This window comes from Tiliqua scincoides, chromosome 7 (assembly GCF_035046505.1).
Source record: "Tiliqua scincoides isolate rTilSci1 chromosome 7, rTilSci1.hap2, whole genome shotgun sequence".
Lineage (NCBI taxonomy): Eukaryota > Metazoa > Chordata > Lepidosauria > Squamata > Scincidae > Tiliqua > Tiliqua scincoides.
Genome location: NC_089827.1, coordinates 38,207,946 through 38,228,630, shown reverse-complemented (window position 1 = coordinate 38,228,630; position 20,685 = coordinate 38,207,946). Strand labels below are relative to the sequence as shown.

General features: G+C 44.4%; 1 protein-coding gene across 1 annotated transcript in view; it reads right to left on the bottom strand.

Annotated features, from left to right (window-relative positions):
* Window positions 1-4,662: 4,662 nt before the first annotated feature.
* The window catches only part of LOC136657138 (1-phosphatidylinositol 4,5-bisphosphate phosphodiesterase zeta-1-like), a 60,746-nt gene continuing 44,723 nt past the window's right edge, over window positions 4,663-20,685 (bottom strand). Inside the window, exons 11-14 of the mRNA XM_066633788.1 lie at window positions 17,687-17,859; window positions 10,407-10,539; window positions 7,697-7,846; window positions 4,663-4,751 (exon numbers count right to left, since the gene is read on the bottom strand). Coding sequence (XP_066489885.1) covers window positions 4,663-4,751; window positions 7,697-7,846; window positions 10,407-10,539; window positions 17,687-17,859 — 545 coding nt within the window. The remainder of the gene's footprint in view (window positions 4,752-7,696; window positions 7,847-10,406; window positions 10,540-17,686; window positions 17,860-20,685) is intronic.

Here is a 20,685-nt window from a genome sequence, read left to right as displayed (position 1 = left end):
TAATCTGGAAGCAATGCAGTACAGTATATGCTTTTTGGATGAAATTTTCTTTTTCTAAGTTAACTATCCTACAATGTTTTGAACTACTCAAAATACATCTCAGCTATTGTGGTATGCACAATAGCAGGCTGTGCTACATGGTGTCATGGTCTTCAGACACATGCCTTTGCACTAAAGAAAAGATGCACCCACCACCCCATACTCAGGGAAATTTAATTCCTAGGGACACTGAGGAGGGACTTGAGCCCTGAAGAAAGATAATGCTACCACAAACACAATTTCAATCCACACAACCCTTTTGGGCAACCTCCAAAATGCAAACTGTCAAGATTCTATGCTGCTATGAACTAGGGACAAAGTTTGCTGTGAACCTTCCCCCAAATGGTTACAGAAGAGGGACAGCATTTTATCAGGGGGCAGGTATTGGAAAATCAGATCTGCCCCTGGTTCAGTAGGAGCCATTGGAGAGTATGATGCCCTAAACCTAGAAGAATTGAAGGGCAGTGCCAACAGTGTGACAAAAATATATTTTAAAAGCCTCAAACCATAGCCCAGGATCCAAAGTACTAGTGGTTGGTCTGTGGAACTCCTTGCCACAGGATGTGGTGATGGCATCTGGCCTGGATGCCTTTAAAAGGGAATTGGACAAGTTTCTGGAGGAAAAATCCATTATGGGTTACAAGCCATGATGTGTATGGGCAACCTGCTGATTTTAGAAATGGGCTATGTCAGAATGCCATATGCAAGGGAGGGCACCAGGATGAGATCTCTTGTTATCTGGTGTGCTCCCTGGGGCATTTGGTGGGCCGCTGTGAGATACAGGAAGCTGGATTAGATGGGCCTATGGCCTGATCCAGTGGGGCTGTTCTCATGTTCTTAAGCATACTCAGAAACTTTCATAATCCCAGTGGTTTTTATTCCTTTTTCTTTTGAAAAGCACAACCCACACAATATCAAAAACAAATTTTGAAAGTCACATCATCTAGAGGTGTCTGCTTCACGTGAGTAAGATAGGATTACAGCCCAATTCCTACTGAACACAATGGGCTGACTTCTGAGTAAAAGGAAAAAAAGAAAAGAAAAAAACCACTGTTTTGCAAACACCTCTATTCACCAGTAATTTCAAAAGTGGTCTGCCACGTGGCAGGGAGGGGGCTGTTTTAGAAATGCAAGTCCAAAGCCCTCTTGAGCACACAGAAGAATTTGAGCACACAGAAGTTAGGTTTATCTTTGGATCTTGGCCAGAGTGCAATATTATAACAGAGTATTAGATGGTAGGTGATATTTTCCTCTGCAGATACAAAATAATGGCTGATCTTGGGACACAGCGTAGCGAATTGTCTTTTTTTTTTAACCAGAAGACAATAGTTTTAAGGCACACAAATCACACTAAAGGAGCTTACTGCTTAGAAAGCTGTTGGAGCGTAAGGATAATTGTAATGTAAGAAGAGAAATGGAATTTAGATAAAAGAGAATATACTCTGCGGTGCCAAAAATGACTGGCTTTTTCTATCATTCCGATCCTCTCTTGGAACAGAGCCACCATATTGCCTGGGGAAATTAAAGTCTCCCTGATGAAGAGAGAGAACAGCGACTTGAGCAAAGACATTAATATGTGTCCACAATGCTGAAGCAGCCACGAACTATTTCTGACAGAAAAAGAAAACTGGCTGGAAGGAAATGCAAACTATAAATAGATCATCAGAGCCAAAATGTTGATGGGAGGCTGCCTGGGCTGAAGAAGCAAACTATTTTTTTCTCTTCCAAAACATAAAGGGCTGGCTGGGTTGTGTCTCTGTTCACTGAGACCTGCAGAATTAAGACACACCAATTTAAATTTTAAATAACCAACAAGCATGGATCATTTTCACTGTTTAATTGTTCTCCCCTCCCCATGTACTCTCCAGCCTACTAGTCCAGTAACAGATCTGAATCACTAGCCTGCAATCACTAGGATCAAATAATTGATCCATCATAGGCCCCAGCACCCTGCTTTCAGATGTAATAAGATTCCCAGCCCCTAAAATTCAGAAAGTATTAATTTCACACTCTCTTTATAGCCCAATCTTACCCTTGCGATATGATGGCAGATCACACTCCAGCACTGCAGCAACTGGGCCTCCATTGCCTGAGCCACTTTGACAGAAGGCAGCTTGCTGTCAGTGGCGTGGAAGTTGATAAGGCGGCAGTGGTGGACAGCAGACCAGTTGTCCAAGCAGGTAAGGTGGCAGCAGGGGAAGATCAGGGAGGGGATCAGGCAAGGAGGTGGGTGGGGTGGGGCTGGTGGCAGCACCTGCAGGAGCTGGAGCTCCTATCACAGACCTGACATGCCCCCTTGGACCTAACAATTGCACCAGTAAAATAGCTGGCCGAGATTTGAGTAGGCCCATTGGTTACTAGGGAGTGGTAGAAGAGGTAAGTAATGAATTTCTTTACTTACCTGCCCCCCCCAACTGAGGGCCCAATCCTGTGCTCGGCAGCACGGCTCCGTAAAGGCACTCATGTAGCACCCATTGTGGGGCTGCTTACCTTAGCCAGGAGAAGGGGACGAAAGTCCCCATCTCCATAGGCACCTCCCGCGGTAGCTCGGGAGGTGCAGGATCCGGCGATAGCCCTTCTCAGTGCCACCGAGCCTGGGAGCCCCAGGCAGCTCAGGATTGGGCTGCTAGATGCAGTGGAGACAGCCTCAGTGGCCCTGCATTGTGCAGGCTGGCCAAGGATAGGATCCAGATGCTAACTCATTGTCTTTGTTTCCTTATATCTTCCCTACTGTAAATAAATGTAGGCTTTTGGAGGTGTTTTCTGAAAATCTCAAGCCATTACCCCTGCAATAAGAAACTCTTCATTTCACAGGCAGGCTCAAAAATTTATGCTTGAAAAAAGCATTTAAAAAAAGACTCACTGATATTTTTGTGGAGAGGGGGTGTTCTTGCAGGCAGGCTACAGAGAAAATTCACTTGGTGGAACCAGGCTGGCCTCCTCTTATTTAATTATTTGTTTTTCTTTAATTTATAATTATTACTTATTTTATTGTGCTTGGTGGTGTCATTTCTAGCCATGACATCACTTCCAATGGGTTCTGGACAGATTGTCATTCTAAAAAGTGGGTTCCAGTGTTAAAAGTTTGAGAACCACTGCCTTAACTCAAAACAGGCCAATGAGATATCCGGGGGGGGGGGTGACACCCTAGTGAGCAAAACTCTGGAAATCCTGGCTTTTAGGAAGAATACCATCATGTTTTATACCATTTGATGCAGAATTTCATCCATTGCTTGCAGGGAAATATTCACTGCATTTATTTTCTGGCCATTATTATTCATTTCAAATCCTGAGCTGCTTAGAGGAAGGGTGGTATAAAAATATGAATGAATGAATAAATTAATAATTAAATAATTAAATAATTGATGTCATTTGGGTGACAAAAATTTATGGGCCCCAGGTGTCAAATGACCTAGCTACGCCACTGATGTGCCTAAAATGTCACTGCAACTGAATGATTTTCCTTTTGTTTTCTATGCCTAGAGCACTGTTTCCTACCCTCATTTCTTTTAATCTTAACTAATATCTAAAAAGTTGACAGCTTTCATTAAATACACCTGTGCAGTGTATTTGTTTAATTTGTACACCAAAGCTTAGAGACAAGTTGTTCTATTATATTTATAAGCAATGAAATAAAAACTGAAATCTAAAATGATCTACTTTATCGATCATAAGCTCTTTTCTTAAATTTACTTTTCAAATAATGAATGATATCCACTCAAACAATCAGCCATGCTCAAGTTCATTGATAACCCACTCCTATCAAACTTTAGCACTGCAAAGAAAAAGCATTTTGCAGAAGTGCAAGCAGCCGGTGTGCTGGTGGGAAGGCTGGCTTCGCTGTGTGCTGGCGGACATCTTTGCAGGGAAGGAATGGGGCAGGGGAGGGGGGAAATAATCATTGTACTGGCTTTAAAAGTATCACATAGAGGCTGCTATGCTCTATCAAAACTGATTAGGTGATAGTTACATGGATAAGGAACACAATCTATGCCAAAAATATCAAAGCTACCTACTTCCCAAACTCCATCTCATTTTGAGAACATCACGTTCATATTCTCATGCGTTAAACTGATTTCATCTTTCACCTGTTCACAGCCCCTCCATTTCTCAGTAAACATAGGATACCTCTGAAAAGGGAAGATATCCGAGATGCTTAAGAGGTTGCACACTTCAATTTGTCTAAGTCATAATAACATTTATTGATGTATGGATTGCGCAACTTCAAGTTATGATGGTCACTAACACAGATGGTTTGAAAAGGGGATTAGATAAATCCATAGAGAAGGAGAGGTCTTTCAATAGATATTAATCATGGTAGCTAAATGAAACCTCCATGCTTGAAAGGTGTATGCTTCCGAACACTGGATTCCTGGAAACAAGCAACAGGGGAAAGCTGTCATCTTCGTGCTCTGCTTGATAGCTCTCAGAAGCACCTGGCTGACTGCTGTTGGAAATGGAATTCTGGACTGGATGGACTTAGATCTAATTCAGTGGGGCCTTGCATATCCTGAATGCCATTGACTCACACAAGTCAGACCACGGATAAGACAAAGATATTCTTATTAAAGCATGGATTTTATTGAGGAAACAGACAGCTGGAGGAGTACTGCGAACAGGACATTATTGCTGAAAGTACCAAACATGTACAAAGAGTGAAGCCGGACGCAAGTGGACACCAAGTTTGGAAAAAAGTGGGATTTGACGATAACCTGTAAATGCAATAGCAAGGAATGAGTGTTTCACATGCAATCAAAATGTTCCATCTCTCTCTCTCTCTCTCTCTCTCTCTCTCTCTCTCTCTCTCTCTCTCTCTCTGTATAGACTCTGTGGGCACGCACACAGAAAAACACACAATCTAGTTCTCTGTGTTCTGCTGCTCAGTAGACTCACCAAGAAATTAAACCTAAGCTAGAGCTAAGCTCAATTTATAATGATCCATTGAAGAAGGCAGGCTACATTTGGCAACATTGTTACGGGAGGTGAAAAACTGTTCCACAGGGACCTGGGGATTCCAGGGTCAGGAGGCAGTTTCAGTCTCCAGTTGTGTCCCTAAGTACAGTATATATTCGTACTTTCTTCAGTTTAAGGGAATGGGTATCATTCTTATCGAAAAAATAAGATATACATTTTGCCCACAAATTTTGGTGAGACAATGTCCCTGATCCCTGATGTTGGGTGGCCTAGACTCCACCAAAGGAATCCTGACAGGATGGTGGTAAAAGGAGCCCACACACAGAGACACCCTTTGCCCTGGCAATTCCTCCCACCTGTCATAGTGATGGGTATTTTGCTAGTAACGTAATCTACTCTAATCGTCTTGTGTTCTACTAAGCTGTACTGCACATACGTTGTATCTAGTGTACTTGCCACAGAATGACCTAGAGAATGTATATTATTAAACAAAGGCTCTTTCCTTAGTAGCTCACTTCATATAAAACCATCCACAAAGCATCCAAGTGGTATTTTACGTACTTGAGACATTACTAGAAATCTTCAAGAAGAAAAGTGCCTATTGTTTTGAGAAGGATAAAATTTATGAAATACAGCCCAGTCCTAACTGAATCCCCACCATCAAAGCAGCCGTGCCAATGGAGTGCACATTGGAGGGCAGTCCAGATGTCACCTCAAGATAAGGGAACCTTTGATCCCTTACCTTGTGGTAAGCCTCTACTATCCCAGTAGTTCCCCTCAGATCTGTGCCAGCTTTTTTGCTGGTGGAGATCCAAGGAGAGTAAGGGAAAGGGACCAGGGGAAGGAACAAGGTTAGGATCCTGGCACATGCTAGCACCACCAGGATACACCTCTCCCCCATTCTGCCTCCCTCCCATCCACCCCTCCCCAGCAGGCACTCTTCCCTCCCTCCCACTCCCTGCCCCATTTCTCCCACTGCCCGCTCCAACTTATTGGTGCGGGCAGTGGGAGACGTCTCTGTCAGCCTGCTTATGCAGTAACCAGCCACATACACTTGCAGCCTCATCACATGCACTGCAGCAGAAGCACTTCTGCCGGCAGAACATGTGTTCCACTGGCAGAAGGCCTGGATTGGACTGAGCTGTAAATCAACATATTATTTGACAAGCTGAAATCTTAACTAGCTAATTGAGAGAAAGATATAGTAATTAGGGACAACCCTGAGGCACGTTATTGAATTTGGCAGTATGTTAACATGTCTTCTCCCCCTGCTTCTCAACCAGGCTCCTGGTCTGAGCGATCATTCCTCATTCTTGCTGTATGATCCTGTGACTTGTATGGCCCTCACCTCAAGACCATAGGTTATCCCTCCTCCTCATGCATCTAAAGGGAATGCCGCCTCGCTGATCATCTACACCTACTTGTTGGTCAGACCCTTTATCTTCTCTTTTGTTCTTATTTGTGGAATTTGTGCTCCAAAGTGGTGTTGGAAGATAAAAGCTCCTTCCATCAACCATCACAGCAAAAGAGCCGCTCCCCACAGAGTGCCATCCTGGCTGATCTACAGCCAGTTCAGACATGAGGCCGTTCCCAACAGAGCACAGGGAAATAACAGGGACTTGGAAAAAAAATGACCACCACTGTAAAAGGAATCCAGACAGCTGCCGATAAACAACTCAGCTGTTGTTGTTTATCTGCAAATAAAGAACCCTGCAGATAAACAACTAGACACTGATGAGGACGAATGACACCTCAAAGTGATCCCTGACAGTTTGTAAACATGATGGAGACCCCACATGTACCCAGATGTGCTTGCATGTAGACCAAAGTGGCCCCTAGACTCTCCTAGCAGTAAGGTCAATCAGAACTGAAAGCAACATATCAGAATATATGGTCACGCACCCACGTATAACTGAAATGAGGTGGATAGCTTGCAGAAATTGCAACAAACATGTTGATCTCTATAAAGGAGAAAGCACATGGCACACATCTTCTGGCAGGAATGTGCAGTCAGGGAAGGCAGGGGACACAGAGCCTTACCTGTCTGTCATACTCCAATGAAAATCATTTCATGTGCCTATTACTATACAGGGAAAGCTTACAGCAGTGACAGCCCAGCCTCCCCTGTGATTGTGCAACCACTCAGAAATTGGATACATGCTCAATCAAAGAGGAGGTGATTGCACATGTGCCCCACCCAATTTCTGAGTGCTTGCGCAATCACAGGAGAGGTTGACTTGTCGCTGCCACAAGGTCTAGTCTCTCCCTGCAAAGTGAAAGGCATGTGCTTGTTACCTACTATACAGGGAGACACTACAGCTGCAATGAGAGCACTACCGTGATTGTGCAGGCGCTCTGGCTTCTGGGTAGCCCCAGAATGCCTTGTGGCACCACAGCAAGTGCCTACCCAGGCATTCGCTTCACTATATGTCACAGTCTTATGGCACCTAAGACGATTCAGCTCTGAAGATTCAACTAAATAAAATGCACAGTACTGCAGTTCGTAAAACAATTCAACTGTGCACCACCTCACAAATTCAGGCTGGGCAAGTAACATCACTAAAACTATATATAACAATACTGGGCTATTTATCTGAGCAGCTCTGGTGCCAGCACCAATACGAACACGTTTACTGTAATTTGGCTACATTTCATTAAAGCTATTGTGCACATAACAATCAGAAGACAATAATTCACTGATAGGAATTTGGAAGGCTTTTGTTGTGCATGAAGAATCTAATACCTTTATTCATGCTCAAAAGTGGTAAAGTATATTGACCAAGGAACTCATTGGAAGTCAGAGAAATTTGATCTTCCACAACAAAACGTACTAAGGCAAGCTCTGGAACTTGAATAGTAAATGTGAATGTTTCATTCCATCGAGGACTCAACGCTGAAATAAAAAGAGCAATATAAGACCAGCAACAATCTCTTAAAAGAGCTTTGGTTTGATAGTTAACCGACTTGTATTCATCAGCCATTAAAAATAAAACATACATCTGTGCTCACTTTGAGGATGAGTGAGAAGTGGGTTTGTGATATTACAGGCAGCAGCCAATCAAACTGAGCATAACCAGCTTTCTATGGTTAACCTGCAGAACGGGTTTGTCTTCAGCTCAAGAGGAAATTGCTCATCTGAACAGTGTAGTGGCTGTACTTCCACACTGGCTCAAATTATGCATACTTGGATACACCCCATGGAAAAGAACACAAAGAGTGAGAGACAAGGCATAACACAAAGAGCTGAAACAGAGATAATGTGGTATGGACACAGTCTAATCACATCAGTTCCTGTATTTTTTTTTTTGGTAAATTGTTCCTCATTTCCATTTTCTAGCTCTGAATAAAACAGAGCAACAACCCCTCCCCCCCCCGGACACATACACACATGTACATTGGTGATGTGCGGTGAGGTCCAGGCCTGGGAAGGCACAGCCATATGAATATATACACACTCACTCTCCTCCCCCAAGCTCAGTCTCTGTCAGTAGATCTTACCTTCCTTGAAACTCTCTCTCTCTCTCACGCTCTCCAGAAAAAGATTTTTAAAAAATAACCACTCCTTCCCCCAACTCAAAGCTAGGGACAGCTCACAACACAAGCTGCCTCCCCTGCTGCTTTAGGGAATCAGGTCCCTGTGTGCAGGCTTCCTTCTGTTTTCATGGCCTTCTGAACAGAACAGAGGCCTGCTGTGTCCCCAGCAATTGCTGATGCAGGTTCCCTGCCTGTTTTTCACTAGAAGCCAGTTGTCCTGCCTGTTTTTGATTGGATGTCAGCCATGATGGCAAACTGAGACAGTTCTGTCTGCTGCCTCCCCAGCAATTGCTGACAATTTCTCATTGGAAGCCTTTTTCTCATTGGAAGCCAGCCTCCTGCCTGTTTTTCATTGGAAGGCAACAATGATTGAAGCAAATCAGCTGCTAGTTGCCTCCCTGTATACTGTAATGTGCTTGAATGTACACTTGTGATCTAGTCAGTGGCATCTCTGAGGGGGGGTGCCGGCTACACCGGGTGACACACATAGGCGGGGTGATGTGCACTATTGACCAAAATCGCTAAAACATGGTTTGTAGGAATAATACCATCTTATATACCATTCAATGCATAATTTACAGCAGAATGCAATAAAAAAAACCACAGCAAATTATCTCCATTCTATCAAAAATTATGGCCAAAAAACTAGAAAACAAAAAATGCAACTGCCTTATGTAACAAAAAAGTATGTTTCCTTAATTCAAAACAGACCAATGAAACTGATAATTCGAAGAGCCAATGAGATGTCATTATGACACAGCATGGAACCAATAAGATATTTTAAGGTGACACTCAGGAGGTGAGTGACACCACTAGTAACAAAATATCTAAACTTGCAATTTGTAGGAATAATACTATCATGATATGTACCATTCGATGTATAATTTATAGCAGAATGTAATGAAAAAAACCACATTGAAATATCTGTGTTCTATCAAACAGTTTAGCCAAATAACCAGTGGGGTGGGGCGATGGCACATCACCACACCCACCACCCGGGTCGTTGCCCCACCCACTGCATAGGAGGAGACACTGGCGTAGCTAGAGATGCTAGAGAGATGCATAGACACTGGTGTAGCTAGAGATGCGTAGCGCATGCTTGGGATCATTAGAAAAGGTATTGAGAACAAAACAGCTAATATTATAATGCCGTTGTACAAATCGATGGTAAGGCCACACCTGAAGTATTGTGTCCAGTTCTGGTCGCCACATCTCAAAAAGGACATGGTGGAAATGGAAAAGGTGCAAAAGAGAGCGACTAAGATGATTACTGGGCTGGGGCACCTTCCTTATGAGGAAAGGCTACGGCGTTTGGGCCTCTTCAGCCTAGAAAAGAGGCGCCTGAGGGGACACATGATGGAGACAAACAAAATTATGCAGGGGAAGGATAAAGTGGATAGAGAGATGCTCTTTACACTCTCACATAACACCAGAACGAGGGGACATCCACTAAAATTGAGTGTTGGGAGGGTTAGGACAGACAAAAGAAAATATTACTTTACTCAGCGTGTGGTCGGTCTGTGGAACTCCTTGCCGCAGGATGTAGTGATGGCATCTGGCCTGGATGCCTTTAAAAGGGGACTGGACAAGTTTCTGGAGGAAAAATCCGTTATGGGTTACAAGCCATGAAGTGTATGTGCAACCTCACAGTGTACAAGCCATGTGAGCGGGGGGGAGGGAACGGAGGTGAATGGCTCCCAAGGGGAGGGAGAAGAGCTGCATGCATGCATGCTGCAGGGAGGCTCCCAACAAAACTTAGTGCAGCACCCACACTCTAGCTACGCCAGTGCGAGGAGATCCATCATGGGGGTGACACGCTGGCCTCGCACACTGGGTGATGCAAACCCTAGTGACACCACTGGCCCCAGTATCCACAGGGATACTGAAACTTTACATAATCAATAGTCTGTTGCACTTACCATTGCCCTTAACTACAGAAGACTGTTGTTTTGTCTGATCTTCTGGAACACCATAAATTTCTACTACGATTAGGGGGTCAGCTTTATTAGTTCTAGAGAGACTACTAGGTGGTAGCTGATGACCGCTGATAAGCTGCATAAACAAAAATGATACAGATGTTTTAACGGGGATATAAAAAAATAATTGTTTCAGTGATTAGGGAGGGGAACACCCAGTGCATTCAACAAAGTATCTTAATATTTCAGGTTGCAATCTTATGCACACTTGCTTGAGAGAAAGCCTCACTGAAAACAGTGGAAGTTTCCTCTGAGTAAATCAGATCAGACTGCTGATCTCCATATAACCAACCTGGAAATGCCTGAAAATATACTTCTGTTTTCAATATCCAGCTATTTTTACTGAGGTTAAACTAAGCAACACATGGCCAGGGTGTGTAAGAGTCTCCCAGGGAGTTTTTAAAAAGAAAGCAACTTCACAAGACTGCAACTGGGAATCGCGATACAACTAGGGGGTTACTTAATACTTTTCCCTTGGTTTTTGCAGCTCAAAATCAGGGTACCCAAGCTACTGTTTTACCCATGTAGCAGTGGTGGGTGTGGCAACTGTGGGTAGAAAAATGGCTGGAGGGGAAAGGGATAAGCAGCTCTTTTCCCCACCATTTCTCCATTCTAGATTGCAGTTTCCAATGGTTACTTTTCACTAAAAAGAATTAAGTAACTGTAACAGGGGTCTGCCAAGTCATATCTAGTTACACGACCCTCAGCATCTTACATTTATGCAGCACCTTTTGTATTCTCTGCATTCAGGACTACCAAATGAGTCTGTAACTAGCTGGGAGGTAGTCCCCATCCCCTGCTGAAACTGGTTCATGGAACTTGAGCATATGCTTCCTCTTACTCCCATCTTCTGCTCCTCCCTCTGACATATCCCTTCATCAAGATTTAGACTATAAGGTCCCGGGGCAAGAATTGGTCCTTCTACTTATGTTCATTTGGAAAGCGCCATGTGGATTGAAAGTGCTATATTTTGCAATAAAAACAAACACGTTTGAATAAAAGACACCACTGGTTAGTGGTTATGCGCCTAGCATACTCTTTTACTGGTTACTGGTTACCAGCATACTGGTTTCTTTCTATAAAATATTACAGTCTTCCAGGTAACTTTTGTCCCAATCTATACCAGATGTAAGTTATGCAGTAGCCACTTCATCTCATCTTCCAAGTATTACTCATGCCTGTATTTCAAAATGGGAATGTTTGTTCCTACAATATTCTCTAAATATTTTGTAGACATATAACATTCATAATTTGAGCCATTATCTCATTTCCGTTCCTTTGTATCAGTTTTTTTCCTTTAGAAATGTTGAATCAGATTTTGTATGTATCTGCCCATTCACCAACCCCTTGCTTCATTACAATCTTACATTCTTTCAGTTTGTCTGTACGTCTTTCTCGGACTTTCCAGATCTGGGGAGTCAGATGGCGGAGAGAAGAATAAACCAAAAGCAGGCCAGAGGCAGAAGATGGGAGTTCCAGTTTTTCTCAGAGCAGCAGCTATAGGTTACTCAAGGTACTTCACATATATTATGGCCCAATCCCAATGAGGGCCTGCGCTGATGTCCCCTTACACCAAGGAGACCTCTAGCAGCCAGCCCCCCCTCCTCCCGTGGGATGCAGCATAGCGAGGGGCATTGGGCTGTCAGTAATCCCATCAGCAAGTCTGTAGGATACTTAAATATGCCAATATTGCAATCGCGGTGCTGAGGCTGAGAGAACAGTGGCATGCCAAAGGTAACTGAGCTCACGAGCAAGGCAAGATTTGAACCTGAGACTTCCAGCTCATGCACTTAACCACTGACATTACATCAGTTCTGCTAAGCTAAAAGATTCAAGGCCACTTTAAATGATAAATCTGATTATACATACAGATTTTGTACATATTCGTACACTCTCGTAAATGCAAATATACACATATTTGTACATTTGAACAAATATTCATATGTAAAAATATGTGTATTTGTATATATTTTTTTTATACTTTCATTCCTTTATGTTGAGGTAAGCCTCTGCTATCCCAAAGGTTCTCCTTGGATTTGAGCCAGCTACTTTGCCAGCACAGAACTGAGGAGAGTAAGGGAGAAGGAATGGGGGAAGGAATGGGATCAGGATACCAGAGTACATGAGTGTTATTATTATTATTATTATTATTAACAACAGTATTTATAGTAGTTAGTGTTGCCAGTAACTCTCCCTCCCTTCCCTGTTCTGCCTCCTGCCTGCCCCCCCTCCCCAACTAGACAGTCCCTCATCCCTCTCCATGTCCCATTTCTCTTGCCAGAGACATCTTAAGGGTGCACTACAACCAGTGAGGCACTTACCTTGTGGAGCTTGGCATTCCGGAAGTTCGGAGGTGATGCAATTACTTGATGTAATCACGTCACCCCCAACCTTCTGCCCTATCACTTTGCTTTTAATGTGACCTGCCTCTGCACCACCTCTGTTCAGCAGCCTCTCTGGGAGCAAAATGGTTGGCAGCCTTCAATCTAGAAAGACGATGGTATAAGCCTACAGCACCCAGTATTCCCAGGCGGTCTCCCATCCAAGTACTAACCAGGCCTGATCCTGCTTAGCTTTTGAGATCAGGCATGTGCAGGATAACAGATGCTTCATGTTATTGATGGCGAGCAGCGAAAACACAATGGTTGGCAAGAATTCAAGGCAGGGCCCGGAGAAGACTGAAGACAGCTGAACAGAGGCTCAGTGTGATATCACCACCACCACCCCCCGCTGAGGATCCAATTTGGTGCAGCCCACACCAGTCACACCCCCACAGTGAAGCCACTGCCTCTCACCACTCACCCCTGCTTGCCAGCCTGCACATGCAGCCACCACTCATTCGTGCTGGCAGCTTCTTGAGCACACTATTGCAGCAGCATTTCCACCACTGAAGCAGTACTTCTGCCGGTGGAAGGTACGTTTTGCTGGTAGACAGCCCAGTTAAGGATTGAACTGTGAGAATCCACACACTAGGGAATTAGCAATTCTGACTTGCACCAGATAGTTCCGATTTCTGCATGCAAATGATTAATTAAACAAAATATTGCTGTTATTTTTTGCAATCAACTAGAATAAAATTTTCAAATGCAATGATTTAATTTAGCATCAGTATTATGGAGCTGCCTCATTGTCACATGTTTGAAAACATGAGGCAAAATGCTCACTGTGTAACAAGACAAGAAACGACGGCATTGGTATTTAATAATCTGTCAAACGCCTTTGATGACTAAATAGCATTTGCAGTAAGCTCATCTCAGCATCTGTGGCATTCATGGTATTTATTTTCAGCAGCCAGCAGAGGAAAGTACAAGGAAATATTGCAGATAATAAATCAAGCAGGTGCGATTTATTTTAGTTCTGACTGGCAATTTTTCAGCACCACCATGACATATGAGCAGCACAGTTTGAGCTAAAAGGTCTAATTCACCAGGCTTTAGCACACAAATAATATTTATTGGTTATAACTGAAGAATAAGTTACTTGATCTCCTCACAGAAAAAAACCATAACTAGTTAAAGAAAAGCCACCCTATCTCTTGAAAAAAACAATGGTGCAGGATACTGACTTAGTGCCCAATTCAGAGCCCTGGGCACCGGCTTACCATCTGCATGCAGTGCCATAAACGTGCCATAAGGCACGTCTGCAACCATTACCAGAGGCCCAGTGCTGGAGCTAGCCCAGTTGAGCCTGTGCTGGGCCAGGTCTGGCACTGGGCCCGCGGTCTGCTGCCTAGCGGCTCGCCCAAACCACTGGGCAGTGGAGAGTTGAGTGGGGGCAGGCGGAGGCATGGTAGGGGGAGGAAGCAAAGTGGGACTGGTGGAGCTCTGCTCCACTGGATCCGGAGCCCAGTGTCAGGTTGTGCAGGCTGACATGGGACTCCTTGATTCTGCGCCAGCTCCAGAGCTGTCACAGAACCGAGTAGCCCCATTGTGCGGCTATTTCCGCTTCCCCCAAGGATCCACCAAGAATCCACCGCAGGCTGCCCAGTTGTGCATTGGATACTGCAGTAGCCATTTTGGCATCGTGGCAGCCTCATGCGCCAGGTAGATCAGGACTGGGTTTTTAATCACCACACTGAATACCAACTCTAAAGGCCCAATCCTATTTGGACACCATGTCAACATTTCACAGACGCTGGTGAGTCATCCACCATATCGTAAACTCATCCGCATAGTGCCACACCAGCACTGCCTTCCCTGAAATACTAATGGGGAACTCCTAGTACTTCCCAGTAATACTGGTGCAGTCCTTCCCAGCAACGCCAACAGCGTCCATGGAAACCACAGCTCATAATCCACAGAGCAGTGTCCTGACATTAGTGTGCCATTGGCGCAATGTTGGTGAGTCATTGCCACAACATCTGTGTGTCATTGGTGTTACGTCTGTGTGTTATTACTGTGATGTTTGAGGCAACCACCGCATCCACCCAGCCCCAGTGCCAGTGACCAGGGTGGGACCAATGTGGAGCCAGTGAGCAATCAATTATGATAGGATGCCCCGTCAGCCCCTGGGCATGTAACAGGCACCTCCACTGACTATCAGGAAGTGGTTCCATGACACCAAACACACAAAACATGCCACTGTGATGCCACACTACAGCCACTGCCTACAGGAGCTACAGAAGTGGCATCAGCAAAGAAGAGGCAAAAGTAATGAACTCCTAGGAACCACTGCACCCGGGGTTCATGTCCCCTCATCCGACTCACACAAACATCCAAGGAATACTTTTTGACCATGCAGATGAAGGGCAGTAAGATAGCTTAGAAGAGGGCAAACATGTGCAACAGCCACACAACTCTTTCCATGGCAAGTGTTCATGTCCCTGTGGAGATATTCACCAGCTGGAAGGAACCTTTTCACCAGGGAAGGAATTGGGACCCAGGGAAGGAATAAGGGGTGCCTCAGCAGCATACAATCAAAGCAGGGTCCTGGTAGCTCACTGCACAAAGACACTGGCTGGGAGCAAAGTGAGATGGGTTCAAACAGAGCCAAGCAATGTTGCCTAGCTCACCCTTTGCTTGACTGGCCAGAAGCACCCATAGCATGGACAAAAGAGGAGTTTACAGGTCTAGAAACAGGGTCTAGAACTCACACCAGCTACTTCACAAGGCTGCTCTCTAAACACCCAGTCAAAGAATGAGCAAGCCAAGAAATTGACTTATCCAACAACAGAATACACAGACTTTGACGGCTATGTTGATCTGACTTGTTTGATTGTTGTTGCGTCTAAACCTTAGAACAGCATTTATCAATCAGCGGTGCTGGTACCACCGTTGGTACTTGAGGTGGTGTCTGGTGGTATGTGTAGAACCACCAGACCCCTGCTGCCTGGCAGTGAGAACAGCAATGCAACATGACAAGCAGCAATAGGAGGCTTGGCTCTTGGCACAGAGCTCCAGCGTATGCTTTTCGCGTGCTCAAAAAAGCCCTCCTGTCTGGCCTGAGCCTCTTACCAGTGCATCGCATCTGGCCTCCCAATGTAGAACTAACTGGTGATGACATCATCACCATGTGTATTGGAATCGAGGAAGATCTGGTGAGGAGATAGGATGTGGTGTCAGCAGTGGCCCCTTTAAGGGTTAAGGCCTGGGCATTCAGCAGGGAGTGTGCTGCACAGCTGCAGCCACTAGAGGCAATAGAGCCCTCAGGCATAAAAGCACCTTATGAAGGGCGAGTTGGGTGTGGGTAGTAGTAGGAAGAAAGCTTGGACTGAGACCTACTGTCCTACTGGAAGTGCCTACTGGAACTGCTGATGGACTGATGTATGAATGGACTTCGGAGGCTGTTGAAGCAGAAACAGCTGGAGACACCGAGATTAGTGTTTGGCTGCCATGCCCAAGATCTGTGGAGGACCAATGTGCTGCTGTAGTGGTGGGAGGAGCTGCTGGCAGGAGAGGGGAGGAAGGAGGACCTCTGCAGGTGGAACAGGCAAGTTACCCTGGTGGTGGGGTCCAGCAGTGCTGCAGGGCAGAGCTAGGGTCATTTTTGAGGAAAGAAGGGTAGCTAATTAGCTTAAATGGGGCATAATTCTCCAGGCGGAGCTTGGACTAGGAATCTGGTGAACCACTATGGTACAGGGACCTCCATGGTACAGTGAGGGGCTAACATTGAGAAATGCTGTTTGTATTTTTTTTTTTTTTTACAAAACAATGCTGGAGGAGCATATGCAAAACTATCTGGGACAGAGAGGTAGGAGGACTTAGCATTTAGCCTTCAGTCCAGTTTCTAGCATGATTGTGCACCCCCTGGTTTTTTATAGTTTTAAAGAAGGGTTTTTTTGAAAGCTAACAAAAGTATAGTTTTAAAAACTATAAATAGCATGTATGAGGAAGTTGTGATTCAACTAGAAACCACAGCAAAGCTAAGTGCTCACTGTTCCACCACAGTTGCGGCCCATGTTGTACACACATACACACACATGCACATACACAATGCTATTTGTTTTAAAAAAAAACAACCAAACATTCAAGGCTTTGTTTATTTAAGGGTCAAAAGTCCACATTTGCGTGTATGTCTGAGGTTGACTCTAACATATTTACATCTAAGAACATGATTAAAACAAGCCATTAAAGCAATTAAAAATAATCACACAAATAAGAAAAGAAAAGAACCCACAGCCAATATGCAGAAAGTACAAAAGAGGTAGTCAATCAAAACAAATGCTGCCAAAGGCTGGAGTAAACAGGAACATTTTTAATTAGCACCTAACACTTAATAATGCAGGCATATCCTCTCACAGTTGACTAACTTTATAATTCATCTGCCTAAGATCAACACATTCATATACCTAGTAGGAAAATTTCACAGTCTGCTTGTCCTGATGCAATGTAATCCATGTATCAGCAATACATGCAATGTAATGCAATGTATCAGCAGGACCACAGCTATGAAAATACAGTAGTTTGTGAATCACTCCTTTGCATCCTAAAACAGCACATTAGTACTTGTGGAGAGAATCATATTCATAGCTCATAAAGCTTTTTAGAGGTGTTACACATCTTCAGAAATGTACTTATAAGGTAAGGGATGGCAACCATATGCAAGCAATAATACAGGGAACAGCTGCTACAAATGATACCAATGAGTAGTCATGTACAAGTTACTTGAAGTGCTAACTCAAAGTTTGAGAAATAAACACGAGGACAACATCTTGGCAAATACTTACAAAAGGCAAGTAGTTGACCAAATTAGCTAAGAGGATGTAAGCAGCAAAATGAACTGACCTTTATTGTAAGTGTAACCGGTTGATGGTTTTCAGTTGTATTATAGGGAGTAAACTGTGTGTCAATATTTCTTAGGAATTCTGGCTTTAGTAGATAGCCACAACCGCCATTATCCATAAATTTTCCATTAAGAAGGTCCATTTGTACTCCAGATGTCTGGAAATTTAAGGCCACTGTGGGCAGGAAAGACACAAAATACTCTCAGTGACATAAATCAGTCTTTCAAAATATGCACTAACACTATTCAGCCTAACAATCAAAGTAGTAGGACATCTCAGGAGGCTTAGGCTGGAGTCAGATGAGAATTTCAGAGTTAAAGGCAGTTGGAAGAGAGATTACAGCTGGTGGAGTGTACACTCATCATATAATTGCTTCTGATAATCAGGCTTTGCAGGTTTTTCCACTGTTTCAAAGCCAGTAAGACAGTATGACATGTGGCAACTGTGGGGCAGAAAAATACATATGTGCAAATAGCATGGGAAGTCTTGCCCCATCTCAACCACCTTCAGCATTTAATAAAACTAAGGTCTGTCTCCAGCCTGGTGATAGGGCCAGATCCTATCCAATTTTCCAGCACTGGTGCAGCCATGCCAATGAGGCATGTGCTGCATCCTGCAGTAGGGGAACTGTCACAGAAGCCTCATAAGAACATAAGTACAGCCCCACTGGATCAGGCCATAGGCCCATCTAGTCCAGCTTCCTGTATCTCACAGCGGTCCACCAAATGCCCCAGGGAGCACACCAGATAACAAGAGACCTCATCCTGGTGCCCTCCCTTGCATCTGGCATTCTGACATAACCCATTTCTAAAATCAGGAGGTTGCGCATACACGTCATGGCTCCTACAGGTAAGGGGAACAAATTTTCCTCAGGGCTACATTCCAGCTGCACCAGCACTGGAAAGTTGAATAGGATTGGGCCCTGAAAGTCCTTATTATCCTACATGGCAATTTAAGCCAGCAGAGTTGAGTACAACAAACAAAATAACATCATGCATTAGATTTAGTTTTTGCTGCCTTCAGAAGTCTTTTTTCCCCTGAAATATTTCTGAAACGGAAGGCGCTGCTGATTTGTTGACTCAGATGCACAATCCTGCTGTCACAAAACAATATGAGCAAACTCCATTCATAATCCTTTTTCTGCTTATTATGGACAAGAATGCTCCCACAATATGATCAGCCTATAAAAATTATGGAATATAGCAGCCATACTTCTTAGGAACACCCAGTTATTACTACTCTGTATGTCTCTCGACTGTGGAAATGAACAATATGGATGACAAAGGATTAGTCTGAGAAATGATTTCAACAAAGAGCACATTCCATCTTTTAAGTTCCCTTGCATATTCTGCTGAAATGAGCTGGGGCAGAGGATACAACAGCAGTACTAGTGAATGATGCCATATCTGTGCATTTAACATCAAGCATGAACTGGAGCAAATTTTGAGATTGAATGTTAAAAGCTAGATAAGAAGCCATCAACATAGAAATCCATAGAGTGTCACTGAAATCTTCCTGACAGACCTTCACTTCTCTTGAATCTTTTTTTTCCCCTTGCCCCATCTCTCAGTGTTATTGGTAGATCTTAAGAACATAAGAACAGCCCCACTGGATCAGGCCATAGGCCCATCTAGCCCAGCTTCTTGTATCTCACAGCGGCCCACCAAGTGCCCCAGGGAGCACACCAGATAACAAGAGACCTGCATCCTGGTGCCCACCCTTGCATCTGGCATTCTGACATAGCCCATTTCTAAAATCAGGAGGTGGCACATACACATCATGGCTTGTAACCCATAATGGATTTTTCCTCCAGAAACCTGTCCAGTCCCCTTTTAAAGGCATCCAGGTCAGATGTTGTCACCACATCCTGAGACAAGGAGTTCCACAGACTGACCACACGCTGAGTCAAGAAATATTTTCTTTTGTCTGTCCTAACCCTCCCAACACTCAATTTTAGTGGATGTCCCCTGGTTCTGGTGCTTTGTGAGAGTGTAAAGAGCATCTCTCTATCCACTTTATCCTTCCCATGCATAATTTTGTATGTCTCAATCACGTCCCCCCTCAGGCATCTCTTTTCTAGGCTGAAGAGGCCCAAACGTCGTAGCCTTTCCTCATAAAGAAGGTGCCCCAGCTCAGTAATCATCTTAGTCGCTCTCTTTCACACCTTTTCCATTTCCACTATGTCCTTTTTGAGATGTGGCGACCAGAACTGGACACAATACTCCAGGTGTGACCTTACCATCGATTTGTACCAGTTTTGATGTCACAGCAGCAGGGCCTCTGAGAGGAATTTTATCGGGGTACCAAGTTTCTTTTGGGCCCCTTCCCAAAGGGGGAGGAGGGCGATGGATGCAGGCAGAATGGGAGACAAAATAAGGCAGGGGGAGGGTGTTGACGGCCATAATAATCTTTGAAGCCCAGGTCTACCAGGCTTCTTGATGCAGAGCCCAGGTCTACCCAGCCATGTGGGATTGGCAGCTAGATAAAGTAAAATGGAAAACCAAACACACTCCTTAGTCTCTCTAAAACCTTTGAAGTATAGCAAATCATTCCAGAAAATTAGCATCATTGTAGTTACAGTCACACTAGAATGGACAGTACCCTGTGTGCACCAAAACAAACTTCTGCAGCAGCTGCAGCCCTGCAACGGTGTCCCTGAGCTCCTATACAGTCCTTCATGGTTATTGGATCCACAAGGCAAAGACCTACTGTAGCATGCCAGTTTCCTCCCAGATGTGACTCTGCTTTCAGGAGGGTCATGGATGCATTCCTGAGCCCAGTGTGCAGGGTTGCCACTGCATGCCTGCAGTTTAGCCCCCAACATCATGCGCAGGCAGCGAGTTCAGGTGAGATAGGAAAATGGAAGATCCCAGGAACTTTCTGGGCCCCCTCCTTTGACTCCTGGGTCCCCTTTCTGACCCTGGGCCGGGGTACAAATTACCCCCTTTACTCCCCTCTCCTAGGCCCTGCACAGCAGGCCTATGTTATTCTCATTAACTA